General features: G+C 43.1%; 1 protein-coding gene and 1 non-coding gene across 3 annotated transcripts; both read left to right on the top strand.

Moving 5' to 3' along the window:
- The first annotated feature begins 4,799 nt into the window (after window positions 1–4,799).
- On the top strand, window positions 4,800–16,919 carry srsf3b (serine and arginine rich splicing factor 3b). Of its 2 annotated transcripts, none has more exons than XR_013548854.1 (6): window positions 4,800–4,896; window positions 7,736–7,943; window positions 9,569–9,703; window positions 11,581–12,048; window positions 14,104–14,145; window positions 14,809–14,895. XR_013548854.1 is itself a non-coding variant. In XM_078420816.1 (6 exons), exons 2-6 carry the CDS (start codon window positions 7,738–7,740, stop codon window positions 15,404–15,406), a joined length of 498 nt encoding a protein of 165 aa, XP_078276942.1. In that variant the 5' UTR covers window positions 4,800–4,896; window positions 7,736–7,737; the 3' UTR covers window positions 15,407–16,919. The 2 variants fall into 2 exon arrangements, 1 of the variants encoding a protein (XP_078276942.1); XM_078420816.1 differs by lacking the exon at window positions 11,581–12,048 and adding an exon at window positions 15,379–16,919.
- On the top strand, window positions 6,523–6,658 carry LOC144605612 (small nucleolar RNA SNORA41). Its single transcript, XR_013548875.1, has one exon. It is a non-coding gene; the product is annotated as a small nucleolar RNA SNORA41 (small nucleolar RNA).
- Window positions 16,920–17,388: the final 469 nt, after the last annotated feature.

The raw sequence follows: 17,388 nt of genomic DNA, 5'->3' as shown, positions 1-17,388 counted from the left end.
ACCTCTATCACTTTCTCTGGCGGTCGGTACCATATACGCACTCACCTTCTGTGAAAATTAGTTCCCCGGGTCCTTATACCTCCGCAACAAACATGGGTCATAACTGCATTGAGAATGCATGCAGTCTGCTGCAGTCCGCAATTACCCTATCTGTACTATCCCACTTACCAGTATTTGGTCCGTAGCCTATTATGTTTTACCAATATAAATGCTCATTCAGATGGTTATTAAATGTTGTTAGAGTACCCACCTCCACCAACTGCCAGGTTATGTACTACATTGAGCACACAGGCAAATAAGACCGACGTGGATGGGCATTCGGTTGGCATGGACAAGTTGGGCTGAAGGACCTGTTTCTTTTCTGTATGACTGACATCCACAGCTAACACGTTATTCACAAACTTTCGAAGTAAGGCATGGCTTTGACAGCAGCTGCCACACCAATGTTACTTATTTTTACATTCTTAAGTAGATCACTGATACTAAACGCAACACATATGATACGATATCATACGATAAGATGTGACATGATAGAATTTTATTAATCCCAGCAGGGAAATTGGTCTGCCAACAGTCATATAACACATCAAGAAACATGAAACATAAAATTTCAACAGTTCTGACGCCTTGAGAATGTTTTCTAAAAATTGAAAATCAAATATACAAAGTATTAATTACATCTTTCAGTGAAAAGAAGTCCCTGGTATCTTGACGGATCAGGAACATTGCTTGTTGGTTTGGATGTCCGAGTGTTACACTGTATTTCCCCGAGTGACTGCTGCCCCGAGTGGCTGCTGCCTGACGTCCTTTGAGACTGAATGGATATCGTTGGTGATCCATGAGATTCCCTGACCCTGGATTGGTTTCAGATTGCTGCCCAGAACCACCTGATGGAGTGGTCAGGGCCTGCCGTCTGTGGGGCGTGGGTGAAAATGTTCCATGAGATGCTATGACTTTTTAACTTTTTTTTAGAAATCCAGTGCAAAAACAGGCCCTTCGGCCCACCGAGTCCACTCCGACCAGCGATCGCCTCATACACTAGCAGTAACTCACACTCTAAGGACAATTTACAATTTTTATCGAAGCAAAATAACCTACAAACCTGTATGTGTTCGGAGTGTGGAAGGAAACTGGAGCACCTGGAGAAAACCAACGTGATCACAGGGTGAACGTACAAATTTCGTACAGACGTCACCCGTGGTCAGGATCAAACCAGGATGTCTGGTGCTGTAGGCAACAAATATGAGACGATACCATACAATACGATGTGACATGAAACTCAACCACTACACTGCTGTGCCATGGAAGGTCTGAGGAAGGGTCTCCAACTGAAACATCACCTATTCCGGTTCTCCAGAGATGCTACCTGAGTTGCTCTAGCACTTTGTGTCTTATTGTTCATGTTCTTTAGTTCCAGGAGCAGAATTAGGCCATTTGGCCCATCAAGTATTTATTTTCAAGTAAATTGTGAACAAATGTACCTTAAATATGGAAGCTTTGGAGAGAGTGCATAAGAGATTTACCAGAATGCTGCCTGGTTTACAGCATATTAGCTGTCAGGAGAGGTTGGACAAACTTGGAATATTTTCTCTGGAACATCAGAGGTTGAGGGGAAACCTGATAGAAGAACATATATAAAAATAATGAGAGGCCTAGATGGGGTACACAGTCAGAACTTTTATCCAGGGTGCAAATGTTAAGGACCAGAGGACAGAGCTTTAAGGTGAGAGGAAAAAGTTTAAAGGGTACGTTCAGGGCAAGTTTTTTAGACAGAGAGTGATGGGCATCTGATACGCGCTGTATCTGGTGTGGAGGCAGATACAATGTTGTATTTAACAGGCTTTCATCGGCACATGGATATGGGGGATATGAATCACATGCAGGCAGAGGGGATTAGTTAAACTTGGCTTTACAGCGAATGCAGCGCCAGAGACTCAGGTTCGATCCTGACTACGGGTGCTGCACTGTAAGGAGTTTGTACGTTCTCCCCGTGACCTGCGTGGGTTTTCTCCGAGATCTTCGGTTTCCTCCCACACTCCAAAGACGTACAGGTATGTAGGTTAATTGGCTGGGTAAATGTAAAAATTGTCCCTAGTGGGTGTAGGATAGTGTTAATGTGCAGGGATCGCTGGGCGGCACGGACTTGGAGGGCCGAAAAGGCCTGTTTCCGGCTGTATATATATGATGATATGATATGATATGATTATATTCAGCATGGATATTGTGCACTGAAGGGCCTGTTCCTTTGCTGCACTATTCGATATTCTATAAATAGTGCAAATAGGTCAAACAGATGCTATGTGTCCAGCTTTGACTTTGTGAATGTGAAGCAGGCTCACCTTATTAACACACTGAGCATTCACTGGGTAATATTGCAAATACTGCGCATGATTGATTACCATCAACATTCAAAGAAACAAACTGAAGAGGGAACTCAGTGGGCCAGGCAGCATCCGTGGAGGGAAATGGACAGATGACATTTTGAGTCCTGTCCATTTTCCCCCACAGATCCGGCCTGACATGCTGAGTTCCTCTAGCAGTTTGTTTTCTGTTCAAGATCTCAGCTTCTGGGGTTTCTTGTGTCTCTACTACTTCCATTGCTTGGGCAATGTTAAAATTCATTGTTGTCACTGGGCAATCCCCCTTAGGTACTCATGCCATAGATTTCACAAACTTTGTTATCCTGCAGTATTACCTCCAAATTTGTAATATACTAATTTTTGGACATAAAGTGCTGGAGTAACTCAGCGGCTCAATAGATGGATAAGCATGGATAGATAACGTTTCGTGTTGGGACCCTTGTTCAGATGGTGCAGCAGTAGGGTTAATGCCTTACAGCGCTGGAGACCCGGGTTCAATCCTGACTACAGGTGCTGTCTGAACAGAGTTTGTACGTTCTTCCCATGGCAGCGTGAGTTTTCTTCGGGTGCTCCAGTTTCGTCCCACATTCCAAAGACATGCAGGCTTGTAGACTTCGGTAAAATTGTAAATTGAATGAACACTCAAATTGCCCCCAGTGTGTGTAAGATAGTGTTAATGTGTGGGGATTGTTTGTCAGAGCCGACCTGTTGGGTCGAAGGACCGATTTTTGCACTGTATGTCTAATCTAAACTGAAACTAAACCCGAAACATCACCTATCCATGATCTCCAGAGCTGCTGCCTGCCTTGTTCAGTTACTGCAGCACTTTGTGTCCTTTTGTGTAAACGAGCATCATCCTTGTTTCTTTCATACTCATTTTATTACTTAATCTGCAACAGAGTCCAACTCAGTTTCAACTGGATACTGTTTCCAGTGGTACATGTGGACTGTTACACAATTGGATTCAATTAGACACTCATTTGTTTGCTACCCATTTTAACTCCCCTTCCCATTTGCATCCTGACCTTTCTGCCCAGGACCTCCTTCATTGCTAGTGACGCCACAATGTAAATTGGAGGAACAGCACCTTATATTGTGCGTGGGGAGCTCACAACTAAGCGGTATGAACGTTGAATTCTCTAATTTTAGGTAAATTCTACAAACACTCCCGTCCCCCTCCTCTCGCTCTTTTCCCTTGTCCCCTTCCTCCACTAAAAGTCGGTTAACCAGTTCCGCAGTTCACAACGATGTACTCCTCTTGGAATCATACTGTCCCTCGCCAACAATTAGCCTATCAGGGAATCTCCCTGCTTGAGGTTATCTGTAGCCAGATTTCTCCTGGTCTTTTCTTGCTTCCAGTTCCCCTCCCTCCCGCGTCTTCCTCCGTACAAGCAGTCTGAATAAGGGTCCCGACTTGAAACGTCACTTATCCATTTTCTCCAGAGATGCTGCCTGCCCACTGAGGTACTCCAGTACTTTGTCCATTTTGTGTCTATCTTGGGCACTCATGCTGTTCAAACGATTTAATTAGCTCTTGTCTTCTCGTTTGGTTGGAGCCAACTTCATTCAACTTAACACTTACGTCTGGGAACAAAGTGGATTTCTCCCTCCTTCTGCAGCGTTACTTGTTGCAAATAAATGTTTCAACCTGATCCATGTTCGATCTATGACTCAATTGAAAGAATCTAATTTATCATTTTGTGTCTCTCTTCGGTGGAAACCAGCATCTGTAGTTCCTTCCTACACAAACAGTCTTGACTGGCTTGGCCTTTCTAATAAGGGGGACTGGGGAAAGACACAAAAAGCTGCAGTAACTCAGCGGGTCAGGCAGCATCTCTGGATAAAAGGAATAAGTGGCGTTTCAGGTCGATACCCTCCTTCAGACTGAGAGACAGGGGAAAGGGAAACGAGATGTATAGACGGTGATGTAGAGAGATATACAACTAATGAATGAAAGATATGCAAGGGACTGGGGACTGTCCTGATGGCTGCAGCCATGCATGTATCCTTGCGCAAGATGGACACAAAATGCTGGAGTAACTCAGCGGGGCACACAACATCTCTGGAGGGAACGAACGGGTGACGTTTCGGGTCGAGACCCTTCTTCAGATTGATGTCAGGGAGGAGGGAGGTACATAAGTAAGGAAGTGTAAGGTGTGAAAATAGGACAAAGGGAAACAGGTTCAAGGACCATGTAGAATTCATTCACAAAATGCTAGAGTAACTCAGCAGGTCAGGTAGCATCTCAGGAGAGAAGGAATGGGTGACGTTTCGAGTCGAGACCCTTCTTTGACACAGACCATGTAGAATAGATCACTGTTAGCCGAGAGAAGGTGTCCTTGTGTAGTTTGAAATGAATGAATGGGCGCTCTGCACCAATCGGCTTGTGGAGGGCGGGGTGGACCCGGCTGCATCACGTGACCGCGGCTATTTCCATCGGTTGCGGCGCAAGGCCGCGGCCATTTTGCTTCGTGAGGGGAGAGCGGTCGGTTGGTTTAGAAGAAAGACAGGCAGTCGCAAGCAGAGAAAATTGCAGGTAACCGAGGACCCCTCCTGCCCGATCGAAGCAGCTATCGGACGGTGACCCCCCGTCTGATGATGAGCCTCGCCCGGTGCAGGCATCGCGACGGCAAGACGCAGGGAAAGCCGCGTTGTCGGGGTCCGGGGCCCTGGCGCGAAATGGCGGCGGACCGGGTGGACCCCCGGCGGCCGAGGCCGCTGCATTTAACCAAGCGGTCGTCGACCCAGACTCGAGGATTGAGCCCCCGGGAGAGAGAGGAAAGGGGAGAAAGAGAGAGACAGAGAGAGCACGGCATGAAGGGCGGGCGGGACCATGTGGACGGCGGCGCCATTTTCTGCCGCCGTCAGGCCCATGTGGGCGAGAACAAAGAGGCGGCGGACGGTGCGGGCCTTGCGGCCGGGGCCCCGCTCCATGCCCGCCGTCCACCCTCCCCCTAGTTAATGTTACTGGTTGTATGCCTCCATGTCACATTCCCCCTCAGCCAACAATGAGCCATTGTGGAAACAAAAAGTCGGAGTACCTCAGCTGGCCAGGCAGTATCACTGGAGAAAAGCAATCGAGACCCGAAACGCTACCTATTCCTTTTATCCAGAGATGCTGTCTGAGCCGCTGAGTTACTCCAACATTTTGTGTCTTCGCTTTAAACCACGATCTGCAATTCCTTCCTACCCAATGAGCCATTCCACGTTTACTTGATGATCGCCTGTTTTGACCTGTCGTTTTCACATCTTGCCCGTCCATATTCTGGTTTCCCGCTCCCCTAGCTCGCAATATGAAGAGGGGTCTCGACTCGAAACGTCGCCCATTCCTTTTCTCCAGAGGTGCTGCCTGTAGATCCATGTCTGGTTTTACAAAGATTGAATATATACACCCACAGACACTGCTTGTCCCGCTGAGTTACTCCCAACATTTTGTGTCTCTCCGCCGTCCCCCTACCTAACTAACTGCACGTTATCCATGCTGTGGCCGAGGTCTGTCCGGCACCAGGGGCGTTTGCTCTCCCAGCGCTTGAAGCTTCAACTGATCAGTTCTCGCCCCAATGCTCCCCTTCCATAACTGCTCTCACCGTGTGAGCCCGAACTATTTTTCTGCATAGACACTTCTACATCTTCGGCGTAAGCCAGCGTCTGCAGTTCCTTCCTGCATATTTTTCTACATCTTGTGCTTGTTTCTCACCCGTTCCTATATTAAAATAGTGTTTAATGTAAACTGCAAACCTATTTGCATTTTCTTTTCCTGAGAATAGTTCTGCCAATAATTTTGGTGGTGGTCCTGTCCCAATTTTACACCCAATTAGAATGTGGAGCTATTGTGAAAATCAAACTGCCCCCCTTCAGCAACTGTGTCCTGTTATGTGTTTTTGTTCTTGATATCTCTTTGACAAAGAGAATCAGGTTACTCTATTTTTCCCCGAGCGAACTCTTGTTGAAGATTTCTAAGTAACCCATTAACTCACTGACCTGTGGCATCTGGATGTCTTTCACCATGTTGCAATGCAACATTTAAATGCGCCCCCCCCCCCCCCCCCCCCCCGGGTCTTTCAAATCAGTTTGCAGTTAACAAGTCTAGTTTTCCCATCTTATCTCTCAACTATCTGCCTGTTGCAATATTTTGTATACATTGAATAAGTTGTAGGGCCACTTCCACAGATACTGGTCTGGAATTGCTTGATCGGTAGTAGTTTCAGCATTCCTCCTGTGGGAAAGTAAACTTTGGCACTGCCTTCAATTAGCCTTTTTCTGATGTTTTAAAGGGTTAAGCAGTGTTATTAACATAACTGTTGGCACTCCCACGCATGCCAGCCAGGTCTAGAAGCCAAATTTCAGATTCTCATTCCTTGGTAACTTTAGAGTTGGCATTAGAATAGTCTCCTGTTAATTTAAGTCCCATGTACGTTTTGTTTCAATTGCTTTCAAGGGGGTGGTTGCATGTAAAATTTTCATCACCTAAAGAAGCTCAAATAATTATAGTAATCCTATCTCACTTAGTTATTAGTTTGTTATTGTGTGCACTGGAATTTAGAAGGATGAGAGGAGATCTTATCAAAACGTATAAGATTATTAAGGGGTTGGACACGTTAGAGGCAGGAAACATGTTCCCAATGTTGGGGGAGTCCAGAACAAGGGGCCACAGTTTAAGAATAAGGGGTAGGCCATTTAGAACTGAGATGAGGAAAAACTTTTTCAGTCAGTTGTGAATCTGGAATTCTCTGCCTCAGAAGGCAGTGGAGGCCAATTCTCTGAATGCATTCAAGAGAGAGCTGGATAGAGCTCTTAAGGATAGGGGAGTCAGGGGGTATGGGGAGAAGGCAGGAACGGGGTACTGATTGAGAATGATCACCCATGATCACATTGAATGGCGGTGCTGGCTCGAAGGGCCGAATGGCCTCCTCCTGCGTCTATTGTCTAAGATAATGAAAACTGTTTGTGTTGCCTGCATTGGGTAGTGTGCATGAGGAAATGTGCAAGGGCTGTAAAGCAGTACATTGGGAATTTATCTTCAGCATATGAAAAGACTGTTAAAGAAAATGATAAAATGAAAAGAAAATGGCAGAGAAATCCTCTGATTCGCTGTAGAAAAAAGGAACTGCAACATTTGTTTACCAAAAAGTGCTGTAGTAACTCAACAGGCCCGACAGACACACAGCAACCCCGGAGAACATGGATATGGAGAACAACAATCCTGTTTTGGGATGGAAGAGGAGCGCAGAGAGTGACTGGGGCGTTGACTGGTCTTGATTGCTTTCCAGTAAAGAGTAGATTGAATCAATTTGATGGGCGGAGGGCAGAGAATAGGGACTGGTTTTGCTTGATGTATTGGATACATTGATAACTAAAATGTACTCTCTTTGCAGCCATGAATCATGGTTCGTGTCCTTTAGATTGCAAGGTGTATGTTGGGAATCTTGGAAATAATGGGAACAAGACTGAACTGGAGAGATCATTTGGATATTATGGCCCACTTCGCAGTGTGTGGGTTGCCCGAAACCCACCAGGCTTTGCTTTTGTTGAATTTGAAGATCCACGTGATGCTTCAGATGCTGTCAGAGAGCTCGACGGAAGGTAATGATACTTTCCTCACCATTCTATTTCTTCCAAACAAGCTATTCAAGTCTGTACACCTCTTCCCCACTGCATTTTTTTCAGTTAACAATTGTGCCAATGTTACTACAATACAGTCTACTACGATGGAGACATTTTTTTTACAGTGGTTGCAGCTTCTTGAATATTGTTTTGCCTCCACACTTGCTCCACCTAATGACTGGAATGAGAGATTGCAGAAAGACACAGCTGTGAAGCTGCACTCACTTTCCAAGTGTTAATTTTGTGTGACTGCAGCTCTATGATGATTGCCAGAGAAATTCTTGTCACTGGACAAATTATTACTGATCCCAAATTTGTGATACACGAGGCTGTTGAATCCATGCTGGTACTGCCATTAATATTTTTTATGATGTTTTTAGATCTTTGGTTTAGCACCAAATGGAACAGTAAAAACTTTCAATTATCGTGACAGTGAGATTTACAGCAAATTGGCCCTAATAACTATAGAGTACATCAGAAACATTTGATATATTTAGCATGTCTTCCAGCCACAGCCTTTGCACTGGTAATAATCACAAGTTTTTGTTTCATTGCAGACTTTTGGTTATCCCTACGTTTTGACCTAGAGTTGCAGCTGGAAGCTAATTTGCAATGTACTTGGGCTTGAACTATGTAAGCATTCACTCTTTCCACAAAAAGGAATAGTGAACACAGCTGGATAATTTTCCTGAATTTCTTTCTGATACTGTTGTCCCAGATTGTGGTGTATACTGGGGCATATTTAAACATTTGGGGAGCTCGGAGTTCTTTTACAGGATGCAATGTCTTTATAATTGCTCAGAAGGAACCATAGGGTCTATGCTGGCTCATGGGTAACGCTCCCACTCATCCCGTCCCCTCTCCTGTTTACTTTTGCCCCTATAACCTTTTTCTCTCAACTTCCCTTTGATTTTTTTGCCATTTACCTAGACTGGACAGTAATTTACAACTGCCACTTAACCACCAGCTTGTCAGCACGGACCTCACTGGTGCCGAGTGGTACCAAGGTTCTTTAGCTGCGTAGCAATAATGATTACTGCTGCCCACTGGATATCTTGATTGATAATACAATGAGTCCCTTGGTATATGCATGTACATCAATAATATTGCTAATCTTTGAGCTGATTGGCCGTTGACTTTTTTGGCTTTAATGATTCAATTCTTGATTGCATGGAATTTTTAAGGTGGATATCGACATGTTTGTTTATCAAGAGCCTTTTTTCATGGGAGTTGATGTTTAAACTTTGGGATCCAAACATTGTTTCTGAGGATAGTGTTCCCATTACGCATGATCAAGATAATCCAATGACTCAATGAACATGATACACTTTGTCCTGCTAGGCACATACACGCTTGCTTTGCAGAAATTGCTGAGTAGCCACGGCAAAAAATTGTCACGTGCACAGATTTTAGCGTAGAATTATTTGTTTCCTTGTTCGGTGATAATTTCTTCAATACAGTTGCCATTGTATTCATATTCAGTTTGAATTTCTACTTTAGATTTTCTGCGGACTTCTCAATGCACTGTGTAGCCTACCCGGGCTGCCTGTGTTTGTGTAGGACAAGGATTGTGAATAGGCAGCTTCTGATTTGATGATTTTCAGGAATCTCTGTGGCTGCCGTGTTCGTGTAGAGCTTTCTAATGGTGAGAGACGCATTCGTAATCGTGGTCCACCTCCAGCATGGGCCAGGCGTTCTCGTGAGGATTATCGCCGCAGGAGCCCCCCGGTCCGGCGCAGGTAACACCCATGGGCTTTGTCTTCTGATGATAGCTGTGCATGCAAAATTTCAATTAATTGTTTTTTTTGTGTGTAATTTATCTATTTAAAATGTTTGCTTGATGTATTGGCTACTAGTGATGGGCGACATGGTTTTCAACAACAGCCTGAACTTTCCTGTCGTGTTCAGTTGCATTTTGATAAGTTTGGACAGGGATAAACGCCATGATCTTAAGTTGTCAGATGTTAAGTTAATATGTCACCAACTATCTGCTCCCTTGGAATGTTGATTGAATTCATGGTACTGAAATCTTACATTTGGGGTTGATCAACAGGGGAGTAATCTTGGCATTGAAATGCCTCCTGGCATTGTGCCATGCTATTTCTGCTAAGACCTGGTTATCCCTTAGCTTTGAGTTTCAAGGACTTCCAGTGGAGATGATCATCCATTGCTATTATGTTCCTTGTGAATATATCTGATTCCAATTGATTTGCCTTGTGACATCCTTAGTTGTCAGCTCAGTAGTCTCTGGGCTTGGAGGCACCCCATGTGTAAGCAGAGAGGTCTACCACTCGGGTTGTAGCTCCATCTGATATCTGCCACTGTTGGCTCAGAGCTTTTAACATTTATTTTACAGCATCACAAATTAAATTTCTAAAATACTGGTGCAAAGAGATCAGAATTGGCTAGTGAGGATATTAAAGGGACTGCTTTAAAAGTAGCCCTGAAATGGGATAAATTTCACTTTTTTCAAAAAATTTAATTCTATTTTTTTGCAGTAGAGTAACTAGTTAATTGAGTGTTCAGTAAACTATTGCTTTACCTAATCTGGCTAGCCTTCAACTGCTCTATACATTTTCTCCAGTGGGTTGCATTTATGCAACAGACAGAATATATGCATTTGCATGCCAATTCTGTATCTCCAGAATCAATCTTTTAGTAAGTGTTGTTGCAAAATACGGGGCTTTCATCACCTGAGTTCCCTTGGGATAAACTATATAAAGGTAGAGATTTGAAGGTGAAAATTGCATTCAAATAATCTGACATGCTGTTTTTTTAAAGAATGTTTTTCTTTAAAGGGAATATTGGAAGATGGCCCTTTGGTGACCAGAGGTTAAGATAAAGATATTCAAAATGCTTCCAAACATACTGTGCATTTGAACTGCTGCCAAAATGTTAATGACTTAAATTCTCCAATTTGGTGATTTAATCCTAGGCTTTATCTGAGCCACTGGTTTACTAAGCTTATTTTTGCGGAATGCAATAATCTGAGCTGAAATTGTTACTGGGGTGCACTGTGCCTTGTGAAGTTACATTGAAGCTTGTTGCATTCTAGCCAGGTTTCCTTCTGTAGCTTTATTGACCATTGAATGAAAATTAAAAACAAGGCGGCCCTTTCTCCTTGGTGTGGGAGAGTTTTGGCAAGTTGGCGATACGTAAGTGCATATGCCGTCTGGCATATTCTGCCTGAGGCTCAAGGCTATCCATCAAAGATTCAATGCTGTAACTGTCCAACTCATCATGTTTGAGATGCAACTCCGATTGCTGACATTTAAGTACAGCAGAGTTGGCCCATCTCTTTCCCTTTTGGGATCCAAATTCTTGCCACAGAAAGGAGCAGTATGCAGGTTAGTGGCATGTATTTCTTTCTATTGTTTGCATCCAGAAGGAACCCTGAGTATAAATTGCTCCGCATGTTGTTGCATTCTGGCTATTTGCAATCAGAATGAGAAAGTTAATAGGTTATATATTGCTGTTTTGCATTGTCACTCATCACTAATGGCTTAATGACTTGATAATCAAGATTGGTTTTACTGATGGCTTGTATATTGCACTATTTTAAAAATTGCATTTTATCCATTTATTTATATTAATAAAAATGAACCCCCCCTTGCAGAGTCACCATCATGCCTCTTCTCACCACCCTTCGAATCTGCATTAGCCAGTCAACTAGCCCTTTCAGCGTCATGTGACCAGCGCGCCCCAATCAGCTTGGCTGGTGTCGGTAATCACATGACCAAGGCATGTCCAGTCGTCAGGTTGCACCACCGCCCTTTGGTTCCCCAGCATGCTGTTTCTCAGCCTCTTCTCCAACCATGACCAATCGGCAGCGGCTGCCTCAACTGCCCGCACAATACTGGTCAATCAGCTGTTTACTTTACTCGTTGTCTTCACAACAGCAGCCGAACACTCAGCATTTGTGTCAGCAGCCTTCGGCTAAATAAAAAGCAGGAAAAAAACCACTACACCCCCCTCTGCCAACCAAATACCACGCATCTGGCAAACCTTTTCAGCAAATTCTACCTGGCCGTCAGTCCGGCAGCCTCACCTCTCCATTTCTAGCTTGTTGAAAGCCAAAAGACTAGTAAGTTTTTCCTGCTTTATACAATAGTCTACTGCTGGTATAATGGAGTAAGCTTTTTGACAAGGTAAAGAGACTAGTGTTCTGTTAGGGGCTGGCTGTGTAAAGACTAAATTTAACGTGAAAGCTTTTTAGAATGGGCAGGACAATTTTGCACCAGGGCACAGGAATAACATCATACTATTTAAGCATTTTGTTTTGTGCACTCATTAATTGTGGCACTTGATTCCTGTGATATTCTTGGCCTTCAGTGCAAAAGTTTTGATAATTGGGCCAGTGTAACTCTGAAGGGACGTGTCCTGTTTGAACAAAATTGGGCACTCGATTTTTTTGTATTACAATTTGTTTATTCTTAAACTTTGTTTTTCGTAAACTCTCCTGAGTTTTCAAGATTTGTATCTACAGCCATTGGGTTTTTCTCAAGTCTCTATGCTATGTTGAAATATCCAGTGAAATCTCAAATCCTGCCTGTCCTTTTTATGAAAGAACTATGTTCCCTTGAGAGCTGCCCTGGCCCCAGTGATGCTAAAGTGGGAATGACAGCTAAGATTTTTTGTTAAAGATTAAAGGTTAATCAGAGTAGATTTGTCCTAGGTAAAAAGGATAAGTAAACAGCATGATGGAAAATACCATAAATGGAAACTGGCTGTCCAATAGCTAAATGTGGTGCTTGAGCCGCATTGAATTGGCAGTGGCCACTTTGTGCCAACTGTCCAGCAGCAGTCATGGTGATATGGAGGTCCTAATTTTTTTATTTCTTTGAGAACTAGGCCCTAGATTTTTTTCAATTGAGGATAGAATACAGTGGTGGCTTCATCAGACTTTTTTTCTGCATCTCACTGTAAATTGTATGGGGAGCAAATGCAATAATGTAAAATCTATGCATATTTGTTCGTTTTGATGATAATGGGGGGGGGGGGGGGGAGGGTGTGGTAGATTATTATTGTGTTAACATAACTTTAATGAAAGACTATATTTTTCTGTTGGCTTCTGAGTAAATGGTTTGTAAGCCACTACTGGGTACATTGTTTCCTCAAGTAAGAGAAGTAGGTTTTGCAAGTTTAGGATGCAGCAGTCAGGCCTGGCAGGTACTGCAGTGAGTTCGTGAAATTGGACTCGAGCCAGTTAACCCAGACAATTGAGGTAACAGAACACTTTTCCATGTGGGTCTTTAAGAATGTGTATTTATCGATTTATCATAACTGTATATAATGTCAAAGTACATTGCTATGATGGAACCATTTGTGCGCCTTGATGTTCTCGGGGATGGAAATCAAGCAGGAAGATAATCTGCAGGGTGTTTCTCCCTCATTTGGGATTCATTCACAAACTAAAATATTAAGCAACCGCAATTTAAGCTGTTCGCGTGGAGTGCCAGCTGCATTGCAGGTGCTGCTGATGCACACAAGGCCTCATGTTTTTAGTTTTGTTCCCAACCAGTGAGCCTGTTCTTAATGTTTTCCATCCCTGCTGTTAACCAGTGGATTCCACTCATTTCTGGAATATGCAGTGCGCAATTTATTTGTTCCACCATAGCAAGGACCTTAGTACTCGTAGCGGTTACATTACACCAATGCAGGGTTTTCCAGGATTGTGTTTCACCCCGAGAGGTCCATCAAGAGCTGAGCAGTCAGCTGATGGCTTCCTGTTGTTTCATCGAGTTTGTTTTCCTTGTCCTTGCTGCTTAACTGTCCTTTTGTGACAATGGTTATGAGTTGTCCTCACAATTCACTAGCTTCCATTTTGTACTAATTTTCCCATGAATTGGTTTATTTGCAACACAAGTCATCACTGCATAGGTTGGAAAGCCTTTCGAGGCGCTCCAGTAACGAAAACCCTGCAATGGTTTGACCTAAAACATTTTCCATGTCGTATTGTGCAGATTATTTTTAATCTTTAAAAAGATTTTTGTGCAGGCGGTTTGTCAGCCCTCAGGTGCCTATGGTACTGCGATTAATTGCCTTTATTAGTGAGTTGGGTTATTGGGACCAGCTATGGTACTTCATACCAGTCATTGTGCAGTCAGCATATTCCTAACTAATTTCCCTTCACTTCCAGATCACCACTTCGCCGGAGGAGCTTCAGCAGGAGTCGGAGCAGGTGCGTGTAGTGTTGCATACGAATGATTATTTTCGTAACAAGGTGTCTTGGATCATTCCAGAACCTTCTGTCACAGTTACTCAAGCTGACAATACTATGAATATCGGATCCTCGTGTCCTTATTCTTTGCTGTTTCTGCAATTCCTTTGAATTGGAACCCCATGTGCTAAGCTTGTCTTTGTCTGAAAGTTCATAGTTTCTCAGAAGTTAAATTAAGTTTGTGGATCATTGCAAGTTCTGAATGGTTTTGATTTTTAGCAATTGGTAATTTTTGTGGAGTGATTTCTTTGCTAGCGCTCAATTTTTCAGTATTTCATGCATGCAATTCTTCACTATTCGCAACTTTTCCTTTACTTGTATCAACCTATTACTTGTATCAACCTATTGCTTGGCCAGAATTTGTCCTGTCCCTCTTTCTTCCCCACCTACAATTGCCTGAAGAAGGGTCCCAACCCGAAACGTCACCTATCCATCTTCTCCGGTAATGCGACCTGCCCTGCAGAGTTACTCTAGCACTTTGTTTTCATTTAAAAAACTAGTCGGCAGAGAAGACTTTTGATAAGTGGACCACAATGAAAAAAGGCTTTGTGTATGTTGATTCAAGTGGCCCGAGGTAGTTAAATGAAGTATTGTGATCTCATAACATATTTTCCTTTAATATAGGTCCCTCTCAAGGGATCGTAGAAGAGAGAGGTCCCTGTCTAGGGAGAGGAACCATAAGCAATCTCGCTCATTCTCCAGGTCTCGCAGGTAAGTTCGAATGCTCGCGTGCTCTGGAGGGAGCAAAAAGTATTAATTCAGGAGCAAAAGAAGCTAAGAAGCTTTCACTTGAAAGTTCCTTCCTTTTCTAGTTTGCAAATAGTTTGTTTTGTACTGCAGAAGCCTTGATCGTATTGTCTACAGTCTAACTGCTCTGTGTGCAGAACATAATTTTACACTGCCTATACCTGAGTAACATTATTCGGAGTAATATCTAGGTATGGATGACATTTTGGATTTTATAGGTCCACAAGGAATTATATTTTATCTTTATAGAAACCTTTCTTTAAAAAGCACTAAGCTTGGGGATTAAGGTGGAGCTGAAGAGGGAAATGTATGAAGATGTGGGGACAAGACATTCTGGCTGAGTGCAGCTTGGTCTGCCAGGAGGGGAGAAATGAAATATTTATCTTGGATGCATCAAATGTACTGTTGGCTCTATTCTAAGCTTTGTTTTGTTTCTTTCTATTTTAGCCGCTCCAGGTCAACTGATAGGAAGTGAATCTGAAGCATGGTTGCCTTTGAAGATCTCTGTACAGACTGTCGGAGTTGTTAAGAATGTGATTTGCATTTGTTTAATAGACTCTTAAGACATGTAGTTAAGCATTTTTTACCCTGTTTTAGCTGTTCATTGTTTTTTCTTTTCATGTATTCTATAATGTAACCAGTGATCGGATTTTCATATGCAGAATTTCAGACGTGAATTCTAGGCAGAGTTGAAGTTTTTATAAAGGTGGAATTGTATTGTGGGCAGATAACTGACTTCTACAAGGGTTACATTTCGTCTCTTGCTGGAATTGCTAAGCTTGTACATCTTCAATTGATGAGAATTACATCCCATCTCCTCTTCACCCCATCCTCCCACAAGCAGGTCTGACCAGCAGTGGTTTTTGTTCAATTCTTGGTTATTGTGAGATAACCGTTCCAAGCCCCGAGGGCATTTTTTAACATTAAAGCGTACCTGTGCCATGCTATCTGTGGGTTGAGTGCTGTGATTAGTTTTTGTATGTATTAGTTTTTCATGTTTCCTGAAGTGCAAGAGGTGTTTAAACTGTAGTGTTACTGTTTGTAAATCCTGCACTTGTTACTTTGTGGTAGAGTTCATTTGTGTAGTGATTTTTGGGGCATTGTTTGGAGGGGCATAGTTATAGATTGGGTACACTGGAAACAAAATTGTGCTATACCAGTGTGTATTTGGAAGTGTTCCTTGAATTTCAACAGAAGATAAGTACATTAAAAGGTAGTCCTGCAGGCTTTTAAAATGACTTGTGATGTGGTAGCTCTTTGAAAGGATACATTTAATCAAGAAAGTGACATTTCTTGCTGTTGGTGTATTAACTTTTCCTGCATGAATTTCACAGATACTGGCTACAGTGTGAGGAGAGAAGAGTTTAGTATTTCTGGTATGGATAATTTCTGACTTGTGATATGACCTTGTGGCCAGAGATTGAAGAAAACTGCTGTTTCCTGTGTCAGAAATGCTGGTGCTTAATCCTTCACTCGTCAATGACTGCATTGTAAATAATGCGCTGCCCTGATGTGCATTTTGCCCACTGGAGGTATTGAAAACTTGGAGCAATACATTTTCTCCTTTGTGCTCTTGATCCTGCCATTATACTGCACCATTTGTATGCTGTTTTGTGACTTTCTTGGAAATAAACTTTGGTTACAGATGTTCTGTGGTAATTTCTTGGCGGTGATTCTGGGTGGCAGCTATTCCTCTGATGGACGAAGGGTCTTGACTCACAATGTCATCTATCCATGTTCTCCAGAGATATTCCCTTATCTGCTGTGTTACTCCAGCATTGTCTTTTTTGAAATAAAACAATTTTGGCAGAGTTTAAAGCAGGCATGGTCTCAAATAATCTTAATATGAGCCTCTCTGCAATCAAGGATGGGAATGGTTAGTGAAGATGACAAATCAATCATATCAGTCCTCAAAGGCGATGAACCACCTTCCATCTCCACTGCACTGTGCTGAGGGCACGTGGCGTGGTGAAGGATTGTGCTGCTGTCTTGTGGCTCCAGCAACTATGATTTGATCCTTACTGACCCATGTTCGTGGAGCTTGCATGCGCTCCCTGTGATTGTGGGGTTCCTGCTTTTCATTGATTTCCTGCCATGTCCCAAGAATGGCAGTTATTAAGCAAATTTGGAACGGCAGTGAAAGAGGGATAGACAGGAGTGGGAGAATCAGTTATCGGAAAATATGGGGATGAAAAACAAGATCTGTAGATGTGGCACAGGAACAAGCTCTTGGGGCAGGGTGTCTGCAGACCATGATGCCAACCTAACCCCATCTGCTGACACATGGTCCGCATCCCAACCTATTCATGTCTAAATACCTTTTAAATGTTGCTATTGTATCTGCTCTTATGACCTACCTGGCAATCTTAAAAAATAAATTCTGCAAATATTGCTTGCGTTAGTGCTGTTGGCAGGTTACCTACTATCTTTGTGCGGTGTGTACCATGCGATTGACCT

The sequence above is a fragment of the Rhinoraja longicauda genome, chromosome 24, assembly GCF_053455715.1.
Source record: "Rhinoraja longicauda isolate Sanriku21f chromosome 24, sRhiLon1.1, whole genome shotgun sequence".
Lineage (NCBI taxonomy): Eukaryota > Metazoa > Chordata > Chondrichthyes > Rajiformes > Arhynchobatidae > Rhinoraja > Rhinoraja longicauda.
This window is presented reverse-complemented; position numbering and strand designations above follow the sequence as displayed.

Excerpts from the sequence above, each read along its gene's own strand:
- srsf3b (XM_078420816.1), top strand. The coding sequence starts at position 7,738 with ATGAATCATGGTTCGTGTCCTTTAGATTGCAAGGTGTATGTTGGGAAT. Across the intron at positions 9,704-14,103 it reads AGCCCCCCGGTCCGGCGCAG|ATCACCACTTCGCCGGAGGA; the intron begins GTAACACCCATG and ends CTTCACTTCCAG. Across the intron at positions 14,146-14,808 it reads TTCAGCAGGAGTCGGAGCAG|GTCCCTCTCAAGGGATCGTA; the intron begins GTGCGTGTAGTG and ends CCTTTAATATAG.